Source organism: Oncorhynchus nerka, linkage group LG28, assembly GCF_034236695.1.
Source record: "Oncorhynchus nerka isolate Pitt River linkage group LG28, Oner_Uvic_2.0, whole genome shotgun sequence".
In the NCBI taxonomy this organism is placed as follows: domain Eukaryota; kingdom Metazoa; phylum Chordata; class Actinopteri; order Salmoniformes; family Salmonidae; genus Oncorhynchus; species Oncorhynchus nerka.
This window is the reverse complement of record NC_088423.1, coordinates 51186818-51212583: the sequence shown is the minus strand read 5'-3', so window position 1 is coordinate 51212583 and position 25766 is coordinate 51186818. Positions and strand designations below refer to the sequence as shown.

Sequence of the window (25766 nt, the reverse complement as noted above, 5' to 3'; positions counted from 1 at the left end):
GAACTTAAAACTTACTACCCTCTCCACTACTGTTCCATCAATGTGGATAGGGGGGTGTTCCCTCTGCTGTTTCCTGAAGTCCACAATCATCTCCTTAGTTTTGTTGACGTTGAGTGTGAGGTTATTTTCCTGACACCACACTCCGAGGGCCCTCACCTCCTCCCCGTAGGCCGTCTCATCGTTGTTGGTAATCAAGCCTACCACTGTTGTGTCATCCTACATGGCACCGTTGTAATCATTGACCATCAAAACGTAGACATGACATTTTCTATGTTATCATGTTTGGTTCAGGAGATATGATGCAAAATACATTATTTGGTAATGGTGGAAAATGTGTAGTTTCTTTTGCGATGGCTCCATATTTGAAAATGGGCCCCAAACTGTGCAAGTGTAACACGTTTCATGATTTAATGAAAAAGTTTACATGTTCACATATTGGACTATATAGTAGTAAGATAGGAGACAAGCAAATGAATGTAGGCCCTACACAGAAACTGTCCTACTTGGCCTACTGTATCAGGGCCTCTCAGTGCATGATCGAGTAGGCCTAACAAAGCAATATAAATCGTTTGAACTGTATTGATCACTTTCAAATCAGAGGTTCAATTGGGATGTTGTTGGTGGTGTCGGACTCACTGTAGCCAAAATGGTTTACTTTTCCATGATCATTTATGTGAAACATACGGCCCACAGATCGGATCCGGCCCACTAAGGGGTCCAATATATTCAATATACTTTATTAGAATGACTCAAACTAAACCGTTGTAGGAATGATAATGGACCTACATTTAAACAGTTTCTTGACTGTGTCCAGCTCGCTAATAATCATCCCCCAAAAATAAATATAGACAGTCGGGGAGTATTGAAAATTCCATAAACGATGGATAGAGCTCTACAGTTTCCAAATTGTGACAGCGAGGAAATATAAAAAACATTTCAGTGCGGCCCTTCGGACCTTGTGGAAGACCGAATGCGGCCCCCGCGGCAAAATGAGTTTGTGCTGTCTCCTATCTAGCACTGATTATATAATCAGCGTTATCCATGACATCTCAGGTTCTCTGGAGTATACCTGCGTCTGTGAGTCTGTTGTGTTCAGTATGGGCTTTTGAGAAAATTATCAGAATAAGCTTAGTCAAACAACATTAAATACAAATAACTGTAAAACAGTTTTTTTTTTTTTAAACCCTTCAGTTGTTTCAAAGTTATACCTATTAAAGGACATTAGACACATGGTACTTCAGGATGCTTTATATAGTTTATTAAATATTGCATAATACCGAAATCACAGCAGTAAATAGTGTTGTCTTCATTTTAATATTGACACAGAAACAGCACTGCAAAAAGAAAATGAAAAAAGCAAACAAACAAAACCTGTTGCAGGTTGTGCATCTTGGCAAACTAAAGAAAACAAAATATATATATAGTATTGTCACACACCGGATGGGTGCAGTGAAATGTGTTGTTTTACAGGGTCAACCATAGTAGTACGGCACCGCTGGAGCAAATGAGGGTTAAGTGCCTTGATCATTAATAATATCTTTGAAGCAGTGTCACACTTTAGTCAAAGTACTGGTACAGTAGTGGTACCTAGTACATATATTCTCCCATCAAGGACTAAATCTAATGGTATAAACAATAGTAATATCCTTAAATATGACATATGGATACATTTCTGTGATCATCAATAAAAGCAAATGAAAATTAGGCACAATTTGTATTTGAAATAAGGCATTACGATCCTCACAAAATGGCAGCGTAATGTTACTTCATATGCATCAAACTGTCTGTGCTAAATAACTCTTCACTCTGTGCTTTGCCCCCCCCCCCCCCCCCCAAAAAAAAATCATTCAGGTAAATAAGCTGGAACAACTGATAGAGCTTTATGTGACTTTTCCCATCACTTGGATTCCATACTTCTTTATTATACATATTTACAATCCTTATTGTGCCAGGCTGTTTTAATGGTTTACATGTTAATTCAAGCTGAAAGCACGGATCCTTTTTACATAATGTGTGTATACAGTACTCCACAATCATACATTCATACATCCTGCGATGTTTCATGGAGCACATTATCACATCAACATTCTACACTGACTTGTAAAGGCTATCATACGATAGCACAAGAAGAGCGATTGCTTGTTGCCAAAGTCTATCATACAGCCAGTTTGACACGGAACAGACCTTTCCTTATTAAATTGTCCCTGGATCTTATAAGCTTTGTTTTGACTTCGGATGTCTGTGTTGGAGAAGGGTAATATCTATAGTGCAAGTGCTAGCATGGGGGAACCACGTAATTAAATAGAACACATTGTGTTATACTGTATCTCTATGTGGTAAACAGCTCACAGCGGAGTCATAATACAACCACCACTCAGGTTATCCTTCAGAAACACAAGTTATGGCAGTTATGTACCGCAGACCAAGGGGAAATGTAAGAAACACTACTTACAAACACATGAATGGCCATACAGTCGGACCACATTAGGCTGCTGAGGGGATGACGGCTCATAATAATGGTTGGAATGGAGTAAATGGACTGGTATTAAACACATGAGAACCATGTTTGATGTGTTCGATACGACTCCATTGATTCCGTTCCAGCCATTACCACAGCCCGTCCTTCCACAGTTACCGCCGGTGAGTAGAACACCTCATCTATGCTTCACTGTTGCCGCAAAATACTTCTTGATAGTCATATGAACGATTTAGAGACAAAACTCAGCACAATGTAACTGGTTTGGTAAGAACAACTGTCACACAAGACTATTCTCATCCATGTTGGATGTAAAAAAAGCTTGGGATAAACGATGTTGGATGTTTGAGTGTTGTATCGTCTCACGTCAATGACAAACATTGTAACAGCTTGACAGAATGAAGCTTTCTATTCCTTTCAAGTACAACAGACAAATGAGTAAACAGGCAGAGCTGTACTTCATTGTAGAATAAATATCTCACAAGGTAACATGATAGGGGGTAGCCACTTAATAACTCCAGACCATGTCCCAATTTGGTCAATGCTAATCATCACTGCACTACTGTAGCGAACTTCATCAAGTGGATAAATAAAGATATGTAACATATATAAATAATCTTAATCAGTATCACTTCAGGAACTAGATTAGTATTACTACAGTAAAAAAAGGTAATAATACTAGTTAGATGTTGATAGTCTTACTGATATATAATTTCAATTATACTGCCTAGTGAACCTAGACTGTCACTCATGACATTTTAGGATTCCACTGAAGAACACATAGCAGTTAGTCATAAAGAGGAAGAATTTGACATGACTAAGTTAAGAGAGAAGAAAGTAGAGCTGCCACAACATAAGGCATCCTTTTTTCAATCTACCAAGTTTTCAGAATATACAGTATTCTGACATGGTGCATGCCTTTTTACCAGTTTACAAATCTGATGAAGCTTTGAAATTGGGGACCTCTGTCCTCACAGGAAGACTGCTTCGATATCCGATTTCAAAGCAATCTTCCTCAAGGGAGTAGTCCAGCTCAAAGATAATTAGTCATGTTTATCTTGTTGTGCCTAGACCTCAAAATAATGATGGCACTAACCTTTTTAATGCGAAGAAAATGACATGTCGGATAAAATAAAAAATAATTTGTCGCTAAACTTTCCAATGTTTTTGTTGTTGTTGTTGTCAGTCAAATGAATTATGCAAGAAATGGTGGTGGAAATACCTTTAATAAGAAAATATTGATATAATATCATATTGAAGTTAACTTGGGAGTCATGTGATATGTTGTGTGGTCGTCCCACTACAACTCGGGAAAACATGCAGTTTATTAAGCTATAGATTGAATAAGTTATCATAAACTTCACAGGGTGGTGAAAGTGCAAGGAGATGAGCTTAATGCTCCATTCCAATAAATATTCTAGTGACATGTTAATTGATGCTTGGCTGCTGTTTGACAATTCAAATAATCACATAATGTAGGCTAGCTTACCCGCACTCTATCTGTGAACTGTTGGCTAAAAGCGCACGTGCCAAGATCAGAGTGGGCATATTCTCTATATAACACAACATTCTTGTGACAAAACCATCAGTAGCATTGAAAATGCGATGGAAACACATTTCACTTTTTTTGGGGCATGGGAATTTGACCGCAAAAAGTTATATTTATGTGCACTACGTCATCACGCAGAGCCTTTTTTCCACAACAAGTCCATTTGATTCAACCACATCCCTGGTGGGAAAATGTGCATATTGTTTTTATGCGGATTGTCGAATATTCACATTCAAATCTATCGCCAATTGGATGGAAACCTAGCTATTGATACAGTTAAGTGCTTAGAAAAAGTGGCATACCACGCCTGTCCTGTGGTTCCACTGGAGCCAGTCTAGTTTAGGCAGCTGTCTGCCACCAGCTACCTCACAGGAATCACAGAAGATCACGCACACTCACCCATTAGCTCATACACACACACGAGCTATCTTCATCAGGTACATACATAGCACAGCCAGTCTTCCTGATTGCATTCTTTACTTCATCTGACAGAAAGCTTAGCTAATATGTTTGATCATTGGGATTTCTATCATGCAGATGAACGTGCTCGAATTATAGTACAGACCTTGAATAGAAACCAGAGGCAATACTAAAATGGCATTGGAAGCTTTTGGACTACACCGAGGTAAGAGTGTTCTGCTATTTTTTATAAAGACTACAAGCCTAACATTGTCACAAACATAGCTTTCTAACTTTTAGTGCCTCCTGAGCTAACAAAATCAAGCCATTCCACGATGATACACAATATAGCAGGCCTATAAATTTGTTGCTTTAAGTTCGCTGTCAGGTCAATGGATTTTTGAAATTTAAACCCAAGGAATATGGTCTGTTGGACACGGTCCAAGTATGTGCCATCACATACAGGCTGGTACCTTCATGGTATGTCCAACCAAACACTACATGGGTTTTCCTAGAAAAAAAAATGGTATTCTAGACAGCTAAGCAAGTCATGTCAACCTTCAAATATATCTGCATTCAACGTTAAATAAAACAACTTTCCCCAACATAGGTCCTGGAAGGTAGCTGATGAATAACAGCTCCTATTTCTCTAGTGCAGCAACTACACATTTGAGCCCTCCTGATCCATCATGGAGGTTGTAAGAACCGCTCTCTTGATCCATAAACTGCTCTGCTACTGCCCCCTCATATAGATAGACATTCATGTGCTTCAAAAATACTTTGTATAGTAGTTAACAAATCACAAGGACACACCGCAAGTACTATACCTACTGTATAAGAATATACCGTGTACAAAACATTAGGAAAACCTGCTCTTTCCATGACAGACTGACCAGGTGAATCCAGGTAAAACCTATGATCCCTTATGTCACTTGTTGAATCCACTTTAAATCAGTGTAGGTGAAGGGGATGAGACAGGTTAAAGAAAGATTTTTAAGCCTTGAGACAGTTGAGACATGGATTGTGTATGTGTGCTATTCAGGGGGTGAATGGGCAAGACAAAAGATTTAAGTGCCTTTGAACGGGGTATGGTAGCAGGTGCCAGTCGCACCGGTTTGAGTGTGTCAAGAACTGCAACAATGGTGGGTTTTTCAAGCTCAACAGTTTCCTGTGTGTATCAAGCATAGTCCACCACCCAATAGACATCCAGCCAACTTGACACACTTGTGGGAAGCATTGGAGTCAACATGGGCCAGCATTCCTGTGGAACGCTTTTGACACTTTGAGGCTGTTTTGAGGGTAAAGGGGGGTGCAACTCAATATTAGGAAGGTGTTCCTAATGTTTTGTACACTCAGTGTATGCTGCAGTGTGTGTGACATTTAATTGTTTTACTAACAATTCCATTGTTAGAATATCATATGATAAATCCAGCCATGTACTGTGCAGGACGTGGTTAGGGTATGTGTACACCACACTGACGATTGGGCAGAGTGTCAACAGCTAGCTTTCTCCTATTGTCACCTCATGCACCTTAACATACCTCAGACCAAACTGATCACTTACATTAGACAAACGTATTCACTTGACTAAATAACTGTCCTCATTTAAACAGTCAAGAGTAATAGTAATAACTTCCCAACACTCAACAGGCAACCAAGGGTTAGAGCTAGGTTCTCCTCACACTATAAATGTTTGTTGACAGGTTATAAGTTGACCTCTTTTACGTAATTTCCTGGAAACGTGCCAAACTGTTTTGTCCTCTTCGAGGTACCTGAGAACAAAACAACAACAACATTTGTTAGTCTTTGCAATCAAATGTGCCTCCACTTATGTGACATAATAGCAACCACTACTATTGAGTACATAAACACATACGTTTTCAACTCTACGGGCTCTATTTTTTAGGCCAAACGCATGCTCATTGGCAATTCCCGAGTTGTTAAAAACCAGCGCTTTGCTATATATCTCAGCTCGCTTGCGCTGAGGTGGAAGGGGTGGAAATATTTGATGTGTGATTAAAACCGTGCCAATTTCAAGTAGCGCTACGTGTGATATTTAAGACTCACTAAAATCTGGTTTAGCAGTAATCCAATTGGTTATGGCATCGATTTTGTCAGCGGAGGCACACAGTAGCCTAATCAGTAGCCTATAACCAATGTTTTATTAAAATATCTTCCAGCAGCAAAAGAGTCAACTGCCATTACCGTATTTCTTCATATTGGACATTATTTTTGTCCATGCAGCTTCTGTGAAAAGTTAGGACTCAATAGGCCTATGTGAGATACCCATCGAATGAAAGGTGCCAGTGACTGTAGGAAGTCTGTTTAGAAACATCATGTCATTTACAATAGACTTTTTATTGTTTTTCCTTTATAATTTTGTTAAAAAATAGTATCTTACACTTTCATCTCTTGGACCTAACTGTCCAATCGCAGGAATTCCAATCGCTGTGCTTGGTGCAGAATCTGCTTGTAGCCCAGGCTATTTGCCTGTTCATTTGTTTACCTTCCACGTGGCAAAGCCACTAACAGGCTATATCAACGGCAATGGTAGGCTAATCTTATTATAATGGTTGGGCAATATTAATTTGTCCATGGCTCGAACATGCAGTGCATTTTTGAAATGCAAATGCAATGTGTGTAGATAAATATTTGAACCTCCCCCCCCCAAAAAAAATACTAGATTGGCTAAATGTTTGTTATAACTAGCCTTATTGAAGGGTTACTGTATACTATTTAATAAACAATATTCAATGTATAGGACAAACATCCACGCCTCAGGGGAGGATGGCTCATAATAATGGCTGGAACTGAGCGAATTTAATGGCATCAAACACGTGGAAACATGTAATTAATGAATTTGACACCGTTCCACCTTTTCCGCTCCGGCCATTACCCGTCCTCCCCAATTCAGGTGCCACCAACCTCCTGTGGTTGGTTGGTTTGCTTTATGTTCATGGAACAAGAGATGCGATTTATGACATCATGCTTCTAACCCGATCCTATTTAGAAATATTGTTGTTGTAGAAAAAAAAACCAAAACAGATGAATTGCTTTTCATTTCATTTGATTAAAAACCAAACTTATTATAAAGATTCAGCGACAATGGGTTTATGTTGAGAATGTACATGGCTATTTCTGGAGAAGTGCAAGTATGATCAGTAAGATGGGCTCCATGACGTTTATAAAACATTACATTTGGGAGCAGATTAACAGTGAGAGTGGACATTCCCCCTTTCTCTTTATATTCAATCTTTGTCCAGTTCCTGTGAAAAGTTTGGATGTGCCTAAAACCCCCCATTGTCTAAGTTGCCTTGTCTGTATTATAAGCCCACGGGGAGTAATTTTGGTGCCTGTAACTATTTAGACAGCCCCATTTTTATTAGAATTATACACTGTCTTTTTAGGCCTCATCAATAGCCTAGTGAATTTAATATTGCTTATTGATTACGTTTGGCATGTCCATGTCCAATTTACAGTAGGCCTATCCCCTACAGCCCCTACAAAACAATGTATTTCCATATTGAAGCAACGCAATTAGAACAATGTGGACTGCAAACATATTTAACGTATTTAGCAAATATGGGGGAGGCTATTTAACTAACTAGGAGTTGATGACAACGCAATACATAGAAGACCGTAAATACACAACTTAAAGTGACCACATATTTAGCCATTGAGCACGTTCTGATTGGCCAGTGAGGTGTCAAGTCGCTATGCACCCACAACTTCTTTATTCATCAAGACCCAGCTACCGCTTGCTACTGCTCCACTCATTTCGGTTGTGAAAATAGCTCAAATATTTTTGACACACCCCAAAACCTATAGCGCTACTGCCAGCGCTAAGATTGACCATTGTGTTAGGTTTGAGAAAATAGAGCCCGATGAGTTTGAACCTCCTCTATATGCACATTTCTGAGAAACTACCCACATGGCAGTTTTACCCTCTGCTGTCACTCTGCTGTCACTCTGCTGTAACCCTATATGGATGAATGTGACTATGACCATATCTTTGGGGAATCCATCCTGAGCCCCCAGGCACATACCAACAAACCAGCCATCATCGCACTTCTCCATGACACTGACAAGATCTCCCTCCTGCAGCTCCAGCTCATCTTCATTCTGTGGCACATAACTGTACAAAGCCTGGAAACTGTAGGATAACATTACATGAAGTTAGAACTTCAACCACAAAAGGACTTGAGAGACATAGTATCAAAAACGAAATATGAGACGTATTTACAAGACCAGGGTAGTGTTCAGTAGGCACCAAATGGTTTAAAACCAACTGAAACAGGGAACGACTACTGGGACTCATTTTAGTTTTCTCTTTGCAAAGCATTTTAAAATCTTTTCTGTGGCATGCCCTAATGAACATGACTCGGTTGAACTGGGGCCTTAAGTCAGAGTACAACAGTAAAACAGAAACCAGAGTATCCAGAGCTCAGACTAGACGTAGGGACAGACGTCAGACGGCCATACTCACATTCCACAGCTGAGACGGCTTGGCTCCGGGCTGCTGCTGTGGGACTGGGGTTGCTGGGAAATGATGAGAGATTGTTTACTGGGGTGAAGGGGGGGCAGGAGTCTGTGGAGGACAGAGTCATTGGGGTGGGGGAGAGGGTGCTGCAGTACCTCACCGAGGTCTCGGCTATATTCATGATCTCATTACACACCGCCTCCTAGCGACAGTGGTCAGGTCAGAAGTCAGTCAGAGAGAGAATTCCCAGTCAGCCCAGAAGGAGAGATGAAGGAGTTGGGTAGAGGGGCAGGGCAGGGAGTTAGAGGGTGCACAGGAAGAAGGAAGGTAGGAGGTCCAGTGAGTAGCAAGGCAGAAAGGGAGGGATCCGTTAGAAACCAGGAAAAACCAGGAAAGTCGTGAAACACCAGAAGAGATGGTGGTGGAGTCCGGCCGAGGGGTAAGCATGGAAGAGCAAGACACTAGAGTGAGTGGCATATAGAATGAACACAGTCACAATTAACTATTAGTTCACGTCTGATACTATTCAAAATATGATATGCACAATTAGTGGGGAGGAAAAGATGACAGCAAGGTCATGCAAGAATGCTGTCATATTCATCTTATTGACTTGTTCTTCACAGAAACTCAAAGTAACAGTCTAAAGCTGAGATGGGGTTTAGGATAAACGATTAGTTAAGGGACGAAGTTCAGTTAAATTAACAGTGACGAGTTAAAGCAAGCGATCATCATAGATCATGATAAATAAATCCCCGCCACATATTTCTTATCCAGAAATACCAGACATATTCATTTTCAAACATTATCGTCGCCCAAAAAAAGGCAAATCAGCACCTTACCGTGAATGAGTTAGCATTCATGTTGTTGTCCTGGATGTCAAACAACATGACAGGGCTTCTGGAGGTTCTTCCATGGTAGTCACTATCATTCTTCAGCAGCTGTAAGAGGAACATACACATTAGACTCTATGGCTCACAAATAGGAGTTCCCCACTGGGCAGAGATGTCAATTCAACATCTATTCTACGTTGGTTCCATGTCATTTCATTGAAATTACATGGAAACAACGTTGATTCAACCAGTGTGTACCCAGTGGGTGATTTCTGGAAGATGCAATTCATTTCCAACAGCGTGCTGTAAACACAATCGTAGTGGAAGTCAATTTACACTGTTAGAAAAATCCATAGACATACAGTATCTCTCAAACAAAAGTTATTTTCTATAAAAACATTCATACATTTGTTTCAGAATGTTCACAAACCAGTCTCAAATAGTAATTGGCTTCTCTATGACAATATTTTCCAATATGATGGTATAATTGTGGGGGTCAAGAATCTGCAACCCCTCTGAATCATTCAACACATAAAAAATACAAAAATCATGCACGGTCACATGGTTTTCATTCCAAACACCTGAGATAAATATGAATATGAATATGAATTTAATACTCAAACATGTGCATGTTAGTAGCGCACACACAAACAAAAAAAACATGCAGACCAAAATATGACACATGAGTCGTGTAAGCTTTGCTGACTGCATTGGAGGAAGGTCAACTTTAGGTCAATATTACAGTTAGTTGTCATTCACTATCTATTGCACAATTATCTATCTAGAGGCAGCAACAACGGAAACATCCTATTATTGTGGCTCATGGAGGGAAGAACTCCAGTTCTAACCACAGTGAGCCCGAGATGCAACACTGCACACCATGCAGTTGATCAGATACCTCTGCAGGGCTATTTCGCCAGCTGCCCAGGGCTTCGCGGCCAGTGCCCCTGTCTCCCTCTGCCCCCTCCCCCTCCATCAACTCCCTCTCCAGGATGCTCAAGGGGCTGGCCCCTGTCAACCAGCTCTCCAGGCCCGCCCCTCCACAGGGGCTCAGGCTGCGGGACAGACGAGGAGAGGGAGGGGAAAGCAGGAAGTCCTCCCCCTGGGGCGGGGTGAAGGTGAGGAAAGGGGTGGCCGAGCCAGGGCGGGGGCGGGTAGGGCGGGGGCAGGGGGGAGGCGGAGGGGGAGGCCATGGGGGAGATGCAATAGGGGCTGCCGCAGATGGGGGGCACGGGGCTGGCAGACTTGGATGGGGGCAGGTACTCGCCCCAGCGGTAAGACACAGAGGAGAGCGGGGTAGAGGAGGGGTGGGGGCAGTGGGGGGCTGGCACCCCCTATGGTCAGGGAGATCCACTCAGAGGAGATGGCATGGACCTCGGGGGACACAGAGCGGCGGGGGGAGCGGGGGAGGGGCAGGGGGGATGTGGTGAGCCGGTTGTTACGGACACGGTTCAGCTTATAGACCAAAATGACCATCCAGAGAGAGGGGAGGACGAGGGACAGAAACGGAAAGATTAAACATTACACATGAGTATGAATAAACAAAACACAAATAATAAAGTTAAAATAAATAGCAATACTAGGCCACAAAAGTAAACAAAAAAAACTGAGGCAAACTTGGAGTGTACAGGATTGTTGTATTCCTGGACCAGACAGCTATACCAGAGAGTGTGTGTGTGTGTGTGTGGAGCGTGTCATTACCTGAGGGGAAGCATTGAGGCTGCGGTGAGGTGATTGGCCAACGGGGGGGTCTGGGTAATCCAATCCATTCTTTACTCTGGGTCGTTTGTGCACCTCTATGTAGGTGACTGGGAATATACCCTGGCGATTGGTGCCAGAGACTTTGCCCTCGTACCAGTTCTCATCAACCCTGCGAATCAGGATGATCCTCTCTCCCTGTAGACATACATTGGCATCCCGTTAGCTCATACTGTATAATCGCACATTTAGATGCATGATATAACAAACCATTATATAAGATAACATAGTAAAACATTAAAGCAAGCACAAACTAAACACCATCAGCTCACACAAGATTTCTGATAAGCATACTGTATTTTTCTGTATCCTGAAACTATGATGGTACTATGTTGCAATACTTGTGATTTCCATCTGTATTACGTAAAAAGAGGAACAAATGTTACAGCTGCTACGAACCTCAAAACCCTTAACACCTAGTTATTTTTACCTTTCTGAATGACATCTCCACCACCGTGTCCCCTGTAAAGTTGAAGCGTGCAATGGCCTCTCCATACTCCAGCACCTGCACTGGGGCACTCTTCTTTGGCTGGGCCTTCTCTGTAGGGGGAAGGAGCTGGAGAAAACATACACGCAAAGCCCAAAATACAAATCGGTCAATGTCAATGCTAGGATCTAGTGTCAAGTTCAGGAGGCAATCAGTCAAAGTCAATGATAGGTACTGTAACAGTGTCACATTCACGAGGGCACACTGTAGTACAACATTTTGCAACAGGAAACAAATATCTGTGCTTTTCCAATGGACAAGGTGGCACCTCCCTGTTTCAAAACAGTTTCTTCCTACTGAACACGACTCCAGTGAATACCAATACTGGGCCTCTTCCACTGTTGAACTTTTCAACTGACTGGTGTCATATAACCCTGAAGAATTGACTTGTGTCATAATAACACTGCAATGACTGGTCAATTTGGCACATCAGTCTGTACTGTACTGTAGTGAGTTCCATTTTGTAACAAAAAGGTCAGAGTTCATTTTCAGTTACAATATTGTAACGGTTTGTACCTCAACATAACTCCGCGGGAAGATGCCGACTCTGCCGTGATGCTCCCCTTCAAACCAATTATTATCCACCTGTCGAATGATGTACACAATGTCTCCCTTTTGAAATGGTAACTCCCTGAAAAAGAGAGCAACAGCAAACATATATGTTAGCTATTGGATTCAACAATATGCCAAATTAAAAATAGGAGCATTATGTCAAAAGGCATATGAGCAATATGACAAAGGCAGAAATATGACCACATATCGACCACATGAAACATTTCACTATGAGACTCAGAATGAGGTCTACCCACATGGAAATTGCTATGTGAGAGTGGAGATGAATATAAACCGCCAGCCAGCCAGCCAGCCAGCCAGCCAGTCACACTAATGCTTATATGGTACAGTAACATGATGATTACAACACACCAAGGCTTATATTTTGCTGCAGCTTAACATATTTTGTGCATGTTCTTGAAGTCACTCATGAGATATGCGTCAATGCGTTCTACCCACTTTAGAGTCTCCGCTCTGAAGTCAAACCGGGCCAGGGCTGGAGTTCTCTGTAAAACAAACAAAGCAGGGACTGTTTTAAGGATAAGGATGGATAAAGCAGCCTGGACTCCCATGCCCTGTGGCATGTACTGAACATTGGTTATTCAGTTCAGGCTGGCCTTGCATGCCAGGTTCACACAAAACTCTCTTTTAATTTATGTGCACGTGAATTACTGCTGGTGGTTACAGTATATCTTTATACCCTGTAGTAAGACATTATTTATTCATAAAAGTCGAGGCACATGAAAAAGATCTCTTGTACATGTCAGGCTGCAATAAACATTTGTGTTCTTCTCCAAAGCATACAAAGCACTACAAACTAACAATAACATAATATGATTCCCGAATGTATAAAAACATAAACATATAATCCAGAGTCCAGTAATTTGTACTGGTCGGTAGTTAGTTCAAATGCTTAAATGTTTTTGAGTGCTAAATTTAACTTCTGAGCTCATCTGGTTGTTAGTTGTGCCCTTTCAGTGTCCCTGATCCACTGAGAATATTCTAGCAATGACAGGAATGAAACGACTCATGTGACTGATTCTGTACGGTGGTGGTAAATACTGAGCTACTGTGGACTGCAGTCAAACAGATGCCAAAAGAGCAGGCAGACCGATCAAAATGCAGCAAATGTGTGTGTGTCAGGGAAAACAGAGTGAAAGGCTAGGATCATGATGATATACAGTATTTTGGGCAGATTTATTTAGCTGGTCCCTGAAAATAGAGTAGAGTAGAGAGCATACTCTTTGTTGTCCGGGTTTGGCCGGAGTAGGCCATCATTGTAAATAAGAATTTGTTCTCAACTGAATAAAAGGTTAAATAAAAGGTTTAAAAAAATCATAATTGGAAGTGTATGGTATTGTAAAAAGGTATGTTGAAACGATAAATCACAAACATAATGGGTGAAAAAAAACTGTAGAACCTATATTGTGCTAACCTGTACAAAGCGTTATGTTGAACCTTGGAATGTGTTTATAGCTACAACTACTATCCCAATAGCTTCATTCATCCATATTCAGGCAAGCAAGGTCAAATCATGATGTAAGTACATTTAAATCGTTGTAGTCAGAGGAGTCATGCTCATAGGGGGCACAGGGGCACATGCCCCTCAGATTTGTAAGGTTTAAAAAATTCCAACTACCCCAAAATATTTGGGGTTGTTGTTATTTCTCTGTATTACTACTACCCACCTAGCAATTTTAGGTAGTTGGCTTTAGCTAGCCCAGATAGGTTCCCAATCTCCCAACTTCATAATTACAGTGCCTTCAGAAAGTATTCACACCCCTTGACTTTTTCCACATTTTATTGTTACAGTGGGATTAAAATGGATTTGTCATTTTTTTGTTGTCAAAAACTGTAACTCGGCCACTCAGGAACATTCACTGTATTCTTGGTAAGCAACTCCTGTGTAGATTTGGCCTTGTGTTTTAGGTTATTGTTCTGCTGAAAGGTGAATTCACCTCACAGTGTCTGGTGGAAAGCAGACTCAAATCAAATCAAAATGCTTCGTAAACAACAGGTGTAGACTAACAGTGAAATGCTTACTTACGGGCCCTTCCCAACAATGCAGAAAACAAATGACAAAAACAGAAAAAGTGGAATGAACCAGGTTTTCCTGTAGGATTTTGCCTGTGCTTAGCTCCATTCTGTTCCCAGTCCTTAACGATTACAAACATTCCCATAACATGATGCAGCCACCACTATGGTTGAAAATACAGAGAGTGGTACTCAGTAATGTGTTGTATTGGATTTAACCCAAACATACACTTTGTATTCAGGACAAAAAGTGAATTGCTTCGCCACATTTTTTGCAGTAATTACTTTAATGCCTTGTTTGCAGACAGGACGCATGATTTGGAATCATTTTATTCTGTACCTGCTTCCTTCTTTTCACTCTGTCAATTAGGTTAGTATTGTGGAGTAACTACCATGTTGATCCATCCTCAGTTTTCTCCTAGCACAGCCATTAAACTCTCTTAAAGTCACCCATTGGCCTCGTGGTGAAATCCCTGAGCGATTTCCGATTTCCCTGAGCGATTTCCTTTCCAGCAACTGAGTTAGTTTTGGAAGGACGCCTGTATCTTTGTAGTGACTGGGTGTATTGATACAGTGCTCAAATGGATATGCCAATGTCTGCTCTTTCTATTTTTACCCATCTACCTATAGGTGCCCTTCTTTGCGAAGCATTGGAAAACCTCCCTGGTTTTTGTGGTTGAATCTGTGTTTGCAATTCACTCCTCGACTGAGGGACCTTACAGATAATTGTGTGTGTGGAGTAGAGAGATTGAGGTAGTCATTCAAAAATGTTGTTAAGTACTATTATTGCAAAGAGTGAGTCCATGCAACTTATTATGCGACTTGTTAAGCACATTTTAACTCACATTTTAACTGAACTTATTTAGGCTTGCCATTACAAATGGGTTGAATACTTATTGGCTCAAGACATTTCAGCTTTTCATTTTTTATGAATGAGTTTATTAGTTATTGTTCAATTGAATCCATTTTAAAATCAGGCAGTAACACAAGAAGATGTGGAAAAAGTCAAGGGTTGTGAATACTTTCTGAAGGCACTGTAGCTACCTACCAAGAATCCATTTCAGGCTATCAATCAAGTTAAAGAAGCTATACTGAACAAAAATATAAATGCAACATGTAAAGTGTTGGTCCCATAGTTCATGAGCTGAAATAAAAGATCCCAGAAATCTTCCATACGCACAAAAAGCTTATTTCTCTCAAACGTTGTGCAGAAATAAGTTTACATCCCTGTTCGAGAGCCTTTCTCCTTTGCCAAGCTAATCCAGGCACCTAACAGGTGTGGCATATGAATAAACTGATTAAACAGCATGACACAGGTGCACCTTGTGCTGGGGACAATAGAAGGCCACTCTAAAATGAGCAATTTTGTCACACAACACAATGCTACAGATGTCTCAAGTTGAGGGAGGGAGCGTGCAATTTCGCCCTTTTGTGGGGAAAAACTTATTCTGATTAGCTAGGCCTGGCTCCTCAGTGGGTGGGCTTGGGCCCATGCCCTCCCAGGCACACCTATGGCTGGCACCTGCCTAGTCATGTGAAATCCTAGGGCCTAATTTATTTATTTCAAATGACTGATTTCCTTATATGAACTAACTCAGTAAAATCGTTGAAATTGTTGTATGTTGCGTTTATATCTTTTGTTCAGTATAGCTTGTCTAATTATCTTAGCTGGCATGCCTGCTAGCAAGGCTGGTATACTTAAAAAAATGACCACGAGTCAGGATTATATAGACAGCTCATGATGTATGCTTAGATATGCAGAAAAATATATATATTTTTTTACATAGAATTAAGCATAACGATTATGGCTCTAGATTGCAGGAAAAAGCTGTTTCAGGTGTTTTAAAAATAATTTTGGGGTGCATGACACCCCTGGTTATAGTCATCATGGGTGTTGACCCATGTTGAATGTAATAAGCAGTAAAAAGGCAGAACAATGATTCAAGCCAGAGTTACTAATGCCCTAATCACCGTAACATCTGACTCAAATGTACAACGTTTGCTTCAACCCTTTGAAGTCTGGTCACAGCTGACAAAACCATCTGTGAAAGCAGGAACCCGACTGTCTCTCCTCCCCTCACACACAGTACAGTACACACACACACACAGTACAGTACACACACTGGTGGATTTAGGTATAGGCGACATGGGCAGCCTCCCAGGGCGGTATCTTGCCGGGGGCGGCACGGGGCGCCCGCACAAAATAAAACATCGGAATGGTGACATTTGCGAGATTGGTTTTCTATCGCTCATTTGCACATCATTTCAATGATATCATGTCACCATGTGGGACTGTGGGTCAATTAACCATGTCGGAGTGGGTGCCCTGATTCTAGTTTGTGAGCTAGGCAGGCTGCTGCCTGGGAAGGTCTCCCACTCAGAAGTACAAGATGGGAGGGGGGCTGGGGTAGGTAGACCTCAGGTCTCTCCACTGGAAGCCCGAGGTAGGGGGAGCGGGGGAGTCTATCAAATAGCGCACCTCTAACTTGGATTTTACTAATTGCATTAGTACTGTACGAAATGTTACCAAATAAACCACAATTAATTCATAATAGTGTGAATATATAGTTTCACAGACATATTGTTGCATTTCTTTCTGGTTTGTGCGAAGTCATTCAGAATAATATAAAACCAGTCTGCACACCACCAAGGTGAATTGGTTTAGTCTTGACTCTTGGTTGACAGTGTTGGGGGATCGGTAATGTATTGATGCTCGAGTGCCAAATCGACACAAATTTGTTTCTATTTGTCTTTGTTACTTCTTTTTGATATTTGAGTCTTGCTTTTTGTAAATGTTTTTAAATGTCATGATTATTTATTTGAGTTGTTCCAAATGTCTGAATAAAACAGTTAGTGCAGAATGTGTGTTTTTTTGCGGTGGGGCTGAAGGTGGGGTTCGCCATACAAGCTAGATCCGCCACTGCACACACACACACCAAAATAGCTGTCATTTTTTACAATGAGAAGGATGGCACTGTATTGTACCTCTGATCCGGATTTCCTCTTGTCTGCGTCATTGATGTTGATGTTGAGCAGGTCTCCGAAACGTTCGTTAGTGATGAACTGGTGGTGGGTGGGAACGATTCCCGTGTGTCGCCTCGATGCTGTGTCAGCCTCCTCCTGCTCCCTCTTCAGCCGCCGTTGCTCTTCCAAAATTTTCTGCCAGGAAACATACCATTATCTGTCATTTATTTAGCATTTGACTTGTTTTTGAATGCCACATTAATAGTTCTAAGGACCACGGACACTCCAAGATGGAGGATGGAAATGATAGGTAAAGCTATTTGAATATTGGGGGAAATATTTCACAGTTTTAGTATACGCTGAACAGTTTTTAGTAATATTTATCAGATTTTGTTGAGAGAGGACGACAAAAGAAATGTTGCAGAAACAATAAACAAACCATAAAACAAACAGTAAAGAAACATTACCTCTTTATCTCCATGGCGTCTCCTGACCACCTCATCCAGGCCGTCACCAAGGTCTCCTTGGGTCAAGGACTCTGAATCTAATACAAAAATAAATCAATCAATTATGTCCTGAAATTCTCCAAAGGCATTCAACATTTTCCCATAACAGAGTTCATCAATAGTGCTGCTTTCAATATCTATAATATTTCAATAAACAAAAGAAGAAATGGCTCTAAACCCCATTGCAATACCACTATTACAATAAGAGCTGTAAAACGTATTTTGACAATGCAAGGGAACACTGTAAAATATAGAACTAGACATGCTCCAAGAAAAGGTGTCTGTTGCAGTATGACAAAGGAAAGATACACACACTGAAGGGAAAAAATATATTCCCACATGCACAAAAACAATAAACACAGTATGACACAGCTTTATTTAGCCTGTTTTTATGAAAAAAATACTAGAGGTGGATGGCTATAGAGAAAACAAAATACTGTACAAAACATTCAGATCAACAACAAAAAAAGTGACTTATGATATGGTTGATGTACAATGTAAATGCATATCACCCATCACCAATGAGTCATCTGATTTCCACACTGACATGTTTAATTACTTCATCCCAGTTATCACTAACTGTATCCCTAAACTCATCTTGCTTCCCAGGCAGCCATTAGCAATAGACATTTCACCATTCCTCAAACCAAACACCATAAGAAAAACCCCTATAATTACCAACCTCTGAGACATAAATCCATGTATTATTACACAGAATATATACAGGAAGTACCAATACCAGCTATAAGGAAATAAGAGGGAAGCACATAGTCTCTCTACTTGAAATTCCAGTCTTGTCAGAATGATAAAATGGAGGATGACAGACGAAAACAGACGCCTGACACAGCACATTTGCTTATGCCAAAGCTGACAAAAAGCGAAAGCACATAGCCTTGTAAAAGATATGGTAACGCATTACTTGAGGGTGTATACTGTATGCCATATGCATTGCCATAACAATAGCCTGCATCAACATTACATGGCATTTTACATGAAGATCAATACATTTTTATCTAAATGAATCCCTTTTAGCCAATCTACTTTAACACAATTCAGAGAAGTGTCATGTAGGCCTCGGACGTGTTTATGTAGCTATGTATAACTCCTTAAGACCTGTCACTGAATAAATACATTACCAAAAGTGGTCAGAATGCACTAAAGTTACAAGTGTTTTGCGATGGGTTTATGGAAAATAATGTTTGTCAGGCAAGACAATTTAACCAAACACTGCATTGTTACTGTGACACACCACACAGACAAAAAAATATGGAAGGTGTGAAAAATACAGATAGAATGCAAAGAAGAAAAGCTTGGAGAAAAAAAAAACACAATGAGTGGCCATAGAGATCGGCACGGGTGTGTGGGAGAAGGGACACTCAGGTGAAAATATGGAGAGGAGATAGCCACCTCTGCGGTGAGCTGCTAGCGGCTGCAGAAGATTCCCATTGGCGTCCAAGACTCCCCTATTAGTCAGGTTGTTGTCACTGTCGGACGGTGCACCTTCCCCGTTGCCCAGCTTCTCCAGCAACTCCAAGGAAGAGAGGCGCGGTGGAATGAGGGGCCTGGGATCATAGACATTTGTCTGTGACGTTTGACCTGCCATCACCTTAGTGGCTGAGAGAGTCTTTTTGGCCTGGTGAGACCGGAGAGGCCTCTTCACCCTGAACGGTGCAGGGCCCATGAGGAAGAGGTTCGAGGGGAGAGAGGAGGAGTTCTTTATTTTCTCCTGGGTAGACAGTTTGTCCTGCTGGGCCGTAGCTTGCTGCTGCCTCTCGTGCCGCCGGATAGTGGTGAAGCGGGTATAGGAGGCAGGGCAGGAGCCTTTGCACTTGCTGCTGGGTTTATGGTGGTGGTGGTTGTGGAGGTGGTGGTTGTGTGGGGAAGCGGACGGGGTGACTGGTGCCGGGGGACTGTTTGAGGTTCTGGAGATAGTGACCTTTGGGGGTTTCTCTGTTGGTACTGGGGCTTTCTCTGTGGGGCCGTGCTGCTCTGTCTCTGACTCAGTCCCAGAGAGGGACTCGGCTCTCAGTGTGTCACTGTACTCAGAGGATCCCACCATCTCGCTGCCTGACAGAAACGCCTTGTCTCGGGCTGCCTTGCTGTCTGTGTCCTCGAGAGGGCAGCCCTCTGTCTGCCCAGTGTGCCCTGGGACAGTGACCAGCAGCGACTCAGCCGAGACAGCGGACGCCATGAAGAGGTCGGCGGGGCTGTGGTTGTGGGTGAGGCTCTGGCCTGTGGGTAGTGTTGGCATGGAGGAGGAGCGTGTGGGAGACGGGCTGGAGCGCTGGATGATCAGCTCAAACTCTGACACCCGCGACGACACGGCGTCCCGCCCGGGAATGTTCTCCCCTGCCTCATCCCCCTCCCCATCAGTTCCATTGACCCCCACCTTCTCGAACAGGGAGGTCAGGCTACGGACACTCCCGTGGGGGCTGGAGCCCACTGAGCAGGATGGCCTCTGGATGCTGTGCATGTTCCGGTACAGGGTGGAGAACTCAGATGTGCTCCTTCTAGTCGCAGGGCTGCCATTATTTAAACCAGCCTCAGAGTCAAGGGGGAGACCATTAGAGTTTTTGTGGGTGTTTGAGTTTAGTCCGCTCTCCTGGGCCTCTGCGCCTGTGCTCCCTGTGTATATATCCTCACAGCTGTGTGCCTTTGGGTGCCTGGCAGGCGCAGTCCTCCTGTCCTGGCTGTCAACACTAGGGGGTATCAGCTTAGGTTTGAACTTAGAGGGGAGGATTTGGGGTATGCAGGCTTTGGCAGCAGATAAGGGCTTCTTATTCTTACACTGGTAACCTAGGGCATTACTGGCAAGAACTGATCGACTATTTACAGAAGAGCATGGTGAAATTATATAGCCATTCCCACCTTGATAATCCACTGGCAAGCATGCAGGACAACAGAATAAACATCATATTAGGTTAATGGTCACAAATCCACACACACTGAAAATAACACAGGGTCAACACATTTCTAAAGTAAAGACAACGTCCATCAAAAGTTGATGAGGGAGAAAAGAACGTGATGCATTTCACATCAAGTAACAAATGACTTTGTTGTACTATTAGTAATGCCACTTGTTAAACGCTTCGCTTTAAGTGGAGAAGTGAACATGTTGATTCTGAATAGTGCTGGAAATGCACGTTAAGTGTCTTGTCATTTTCACTGGAGCTGATATGTTAATTCAATCACAATTATTCATAATTAAATGATTAGTGATCGTAAAGCAGTAACATAAAAGAAGTGAAACAACAGAAAGGGCAAAGAGCAGGGCAGTATGTCATGCATGAAATGCTATGTGATGTAATGTTGGTAAGCTTGCTGTTTGAACATCAAATTAAATAACAGATGACATTTTCAGATTACATTTTCACAGTAGCTTTGATATCAGTATAAACTAAAATGATGCAATAAAAGAGCTCATCAGAGTTCATAAGAAACACAAACTACTCTATAAGCCACCGTTGCCCATCTACGCACTACTTACGAACTAGGCCTCAGCATTGAGGATTTGGAATTCCCTTAACTTTTTGCAGCTAACCCAGAAAGCCCTTCCAACACCAGGGTCCATCACAGCACAGTCTCAAATAGAACTGTCAAAACAGCAAGGTCATACACGCCCCTGTGAGCGACTACAACATAATATTCTGGAAGACACACCTGCTGGGATGAGTAGTCATGTTTGACTCTCACCTCTGAGTAAGAGATGTGCTAGTAATGCCACATACTGTATGTGCTAGTCCTACCACAGTAAAGAATGACACAACCCAGTAGGGAATGATGACACACAACCGCCACCAGCTGTTGTGATAGCAACTCTACAGGGATGTTGCCTACAGCAGTAAATGCTCATTTACATTATGCTAATGCGGCTGTATTTTTTGGCTCAGTCACATCTACCATCAGTATCCTGTTTAAGCAACTCCTCACTGTATAAGTTGAAAACTAATGTTATTTCCATGAATATGTCATTATAGGGTGGCTTGCGAAAGTATTCACCCCCTTGGCAATTTGTCCTATTTTGTTGCCTTACAAAATGGAAATAAAATAGATTTTTGGACCGGTTGTATCATTTGATTTACCCAACATGCCTACCAATTTGACGATGCAAAATATGTTTTTATTGTGAAACAAACAAGAAATAAGACAAAAAAAACAGAAAACTTCAGCCTGCATAACTATCCCCCAACCCAAAGTCAATACTTTGTAGAGTCAACTTTTGCAGCAATTTCAGATGCAAGTCTCTTGGGGTATGTCTCTATAAGCTTGGCACATCTAGCCACTGGGATTTTTGCCATTCTTCAAGGCAAAACTGCTCCAGCTCCTTCAAGTTGGATGTGTTCCGCTGGTGTACAGCAATCTTTAAGTCATATCACAGATGCTCAATTGGATTGTCGTCTGGGCTTTGACTAGGCCATTCCAAGACATTTAAATGTTTCCTCTTAAAAAACTTGAGTATTACTTTAGCAGTATGCTTAGGGTCATTGTCCTGCTGGAAGTCCCAGTCTCAAATTTCTTGAAGACTGAAACATGTTTCCCTCAGGAATTTCCCTGTATTTAGCGCCATCCATCATTCCTTCAATTTCCACCAGTTTTCCAGTCCCTGTTAATGAAAAACATACCCACAGCATGATTCTGACACCACCATGCGTCACTGTGGGGATGGTGTTCTCGGGGTGACGAGAAGTGTTGGGTTTGCACCAGCCATAGAGTTTTCCTTGATGGCCAAAAAGCTCAATTTTAGTTTCATCTAACCAGAGCACCTTCTTCCATATGTTTGGAAGAAGTCTCCCACATACCTTATTTTTTTCTTTCAGCAATGTCTTTTTTTCTGGCCACTCTTCTGTAAAGCCCAGCTCTGTGGAGTGTACGGCTTAAAGTAGTCGTATGGACAGATACTCTAATCTCCACTGTGGAGCTTTGCAGCTCCTTCAGGGTTATCTTTGGTCTCTTTGTTGCCTATGATTAATGCCCTCCTTGCCTGGGCCGTGAGTTGTGGTGGGCGGCACTCTCTTGGCAGGTTTGTTGTGGTGCCATATTCGTTCCATTTTTTAAATAATGGATTTAATGGTGCTCCGTGGGATGTTCAAAGTTTCTGGTATTTTTTATAATCCAGCCCTGATCTGTACTTCTCCACAACTTTGTCCCTGACCTGTTTGGAGAGCTCCTTGGTCTTCATGGTGCCGCTTGCTTGGTGGTGCCCCTTGCTTAGTGGTGTTGCAGTCTGGGGCCTTTCAGAACAGGTGTATATATACTGAGATCATGTGACAGATCATGTGACACTTAGATTGCACACAGGTGGACTTTATTATTAACTAATTATGTGACTTATGAAGGTAATTGGTTGCACCAGATCTTATTTAGGTCCTTCATCGCACCACTTTCAATTTTTTCTTTAACAAGTTATTTTTTAAATTTCACTTCACCAATTTGGACTATTTTGTGTATGTCCATTACATGAAATCCAAATAAAAATAAATGTTAAAATTATAGGTTGTAATGCAACAAAATAGGAAAAATGCCAAGGGAGGCGAATACTTTTGCAAGGCACTGTAAGGGGACGTTACAATTATAGCCACTAGAAAGGCCTGCAGGAAGCAAAGTTCTGCGACAACAAAGTGTGCCATTATTGTTTTAGAGAGCATGAAGCAGGACCACATGATGAAGCTCTCTCTGCACTTTATCTTGCTCTGTTGTAATGTACTGTAACGGAGTGTCCACAGAGCTGAGGTGGTGTGTCTCTAGTAGGCCATAATGAGAGAGCGTGCTAGTCAGTTGACTTTGGCTCAAGATGACTCTGGGCAGAATTCCCTTTATAGCAGTTTCCACATTTTATGGAAAAGGGACTTCAGTCAAGACTTTTATAGGATAGGGATTTGAACTTCAGTCAAGTTATCTGGTATCTTTGTTTCACGATACGCTACTGACAATCTAAAATAATTCTGTAGAGAACAAATATTTATTACTAATTGAGGAGCGCAGACAGCTTACATAAACTAATAATACCTCTACAAACAATACATTTGTGCATCTGGCAAAAACAAAAACAAACTCTAAACGGACTGGCGCAAAGGTTAATTCTCTTACTTTTAGACTTCAGGACTAGGCCTTGCTTGGCCAGTTGGAATTCTGGTTATGTATTGGGGCAACATTGCCACACGGTGCCCGATCTGTCCCTTCCTTTCTCCTCCCCTTCCCTCCTTTCCTCTCCCCTCCCTTGCATTTCTCTCCCCTGGTCATGTGCGCAGGAATTCCATCCTCTGACCTCCCTTTGACAGCTGACTTCCCCATGCCTAACCACCCTGCTGTGTCCCTCTTGTTTATCTCACCCCTCTCTGGCCCAGCCTAGAAAACCAGAGCCCTGTTTATCCCCCCTTTCCTCCCCATTAAGTCCCCTCGCCTGGACCTTTGCTCCCTGGCTTTAGAACACTCTGGAGCCCTGCCCCTAAGCCTCTCCAACGAATGCCTGGTCTGCAGAGGCAGATAACTGTAGGGTGAGGGCACAACCCAAGGTTAGCTTGATAGTCTCCATTGATTTAGCAGGAAAACCTTCAGCAGCCTAACTCTCGATGGATTTCCAAGCGGATATGGACAGTTTGGTGAAACATCCATGATATCAATGATTTAAAGAATAAACGTCTGAGAAAAGATTTATGCTGAAAGATGATTGGCCTCTGGTGTGATAAGCTGAAGCAAAAACACATGTGGATTTCAACACAAAGTCAAAAGGAAACACATGTATCCCTAACAGATACTTTTATAATCCAACATCCCAATAAGTCATTTGGTTCCATCTGAGTGGTAGAAACCCCTTTCAGAGTCCCACTGTGAAGCCAGTTCAGTACCCCCTCTTCACTGGCTGCATGTGTGGAGTGGAATCCTACCTTTGGAGGAGGTGCTGGCATGGCGCTTGTTGATGGCCCGCAGACCTTGCAGGGGAATGTCGCCGCCCTCCAGGACGCTCTTGTAAACATGGCGGTCACATTCTGGAGCCGCTGGCTCGCCGCTGGATGATCCTTCGTCCTTCTCCACCTCGCTGTGTCCGGCCTTACACCCGGAGCTGGAGCAAAACATTGGAGAAAATATTCAACCTAAAAAGCAGCTTGACTCAGAAAAGCCTGATTTAGGACAAGACGATATGTTCACACAGCCAGCTAGCTAGAAGAAAGCATGCTGTAATACATGCCAGTGTTGGTAATTAAGTGCAGTTTAATTGAGTAAAACAATTAAGAGTAACATGCATTTTATGAAAAGATTTTGTGAGTTGCCGTATGGTTAGACTTATCTTACACATTCTGCGGTTGATTACTTGTTCATTTTTATTAGGGGAACATGAGGAGTGTAACGACTCGGACCTAGACGTAAAATAAAACAGCACCCCACTGCCCTTAACTTTGTACTCCACGGAGGCCAATGGGAGAGATTTCAAATATTATTGTCTGAACGTTCCTACATGTTACTCTGCTATGCATCTGTACTTTTCTTTAGGGTTACTCTACTTCAAATGCCACTGTCTCAGGAGAGGGTTTGATGCCTCCCTGTCGTTATATTTATGCTGCCGTGCATGAGTGGAGGCCATTTAAACTAACAACAATTCCCAGTAACGTAGTAAATCATGTGGAAAAAATGTAACAAAGCCTGAAAACAAAGTATTTGAGCAGAGTAAATTCAGCACAGTGAATTACTCCACCCACACACAGTATCTCTACAGGGTAACACAACAGTAGTCTA

At 42.0% G+C, this 25766-nt stretch overlaps 1 protein-coding gene across 1 annotated transcript in view; it reads right to left on the bottom strand.

Annotated features, from left to right (window-relative positions):
* Nucleotides 1–1241: 1241 nt before the first annotated feature.
* LOC115113386 (sorbin and SH3 domain-containing protein 1) overlaps nucleotides 1242–25766 on the bottom strand; it is a 55127-nt gene continuing 30602 nt past the window's right edge. The window contains 15 exon segments of the mRNA XM_029640956.2: nucleotides 1242–6196; nucleotides 8471–8577; nucleotides 8911–9037; nucleotides 9040–9106; nucleotides 9744–9842; nucleotides 10633–10884; nucleotides 10886–11051; nucleotides 11053–11189; nucleotides 11436–11630; nucleotides 11923–12048; nucleotides 12496–12610; nucleotides 12991–13037; nucleotides 17551–17724; nucleotides 17997–18073; nucleotides 24920–25095. Of these exon segments, the coding sequence (XP_029496816.2) occupies nucleotides 6129–6196; nucleotides 8471–8577; nucleotides 8911–9037; nucleotides 9040–9106; nucleotides 9744–9842; nucleotides 10633–10884; nucleotides 10886–11051; nucleotides 11053–11189; nucleotides 11436–11630; nucleotides 11923–12048; nucleotides 12496–12610; nucleotides 12991–13037; nucleotides 17551–17724; nucleotides 17997–18073; nucleotides 24920–25095 (1933 nt within the window). The 3' untranslated portion in view covers nucleotides 1242–6128.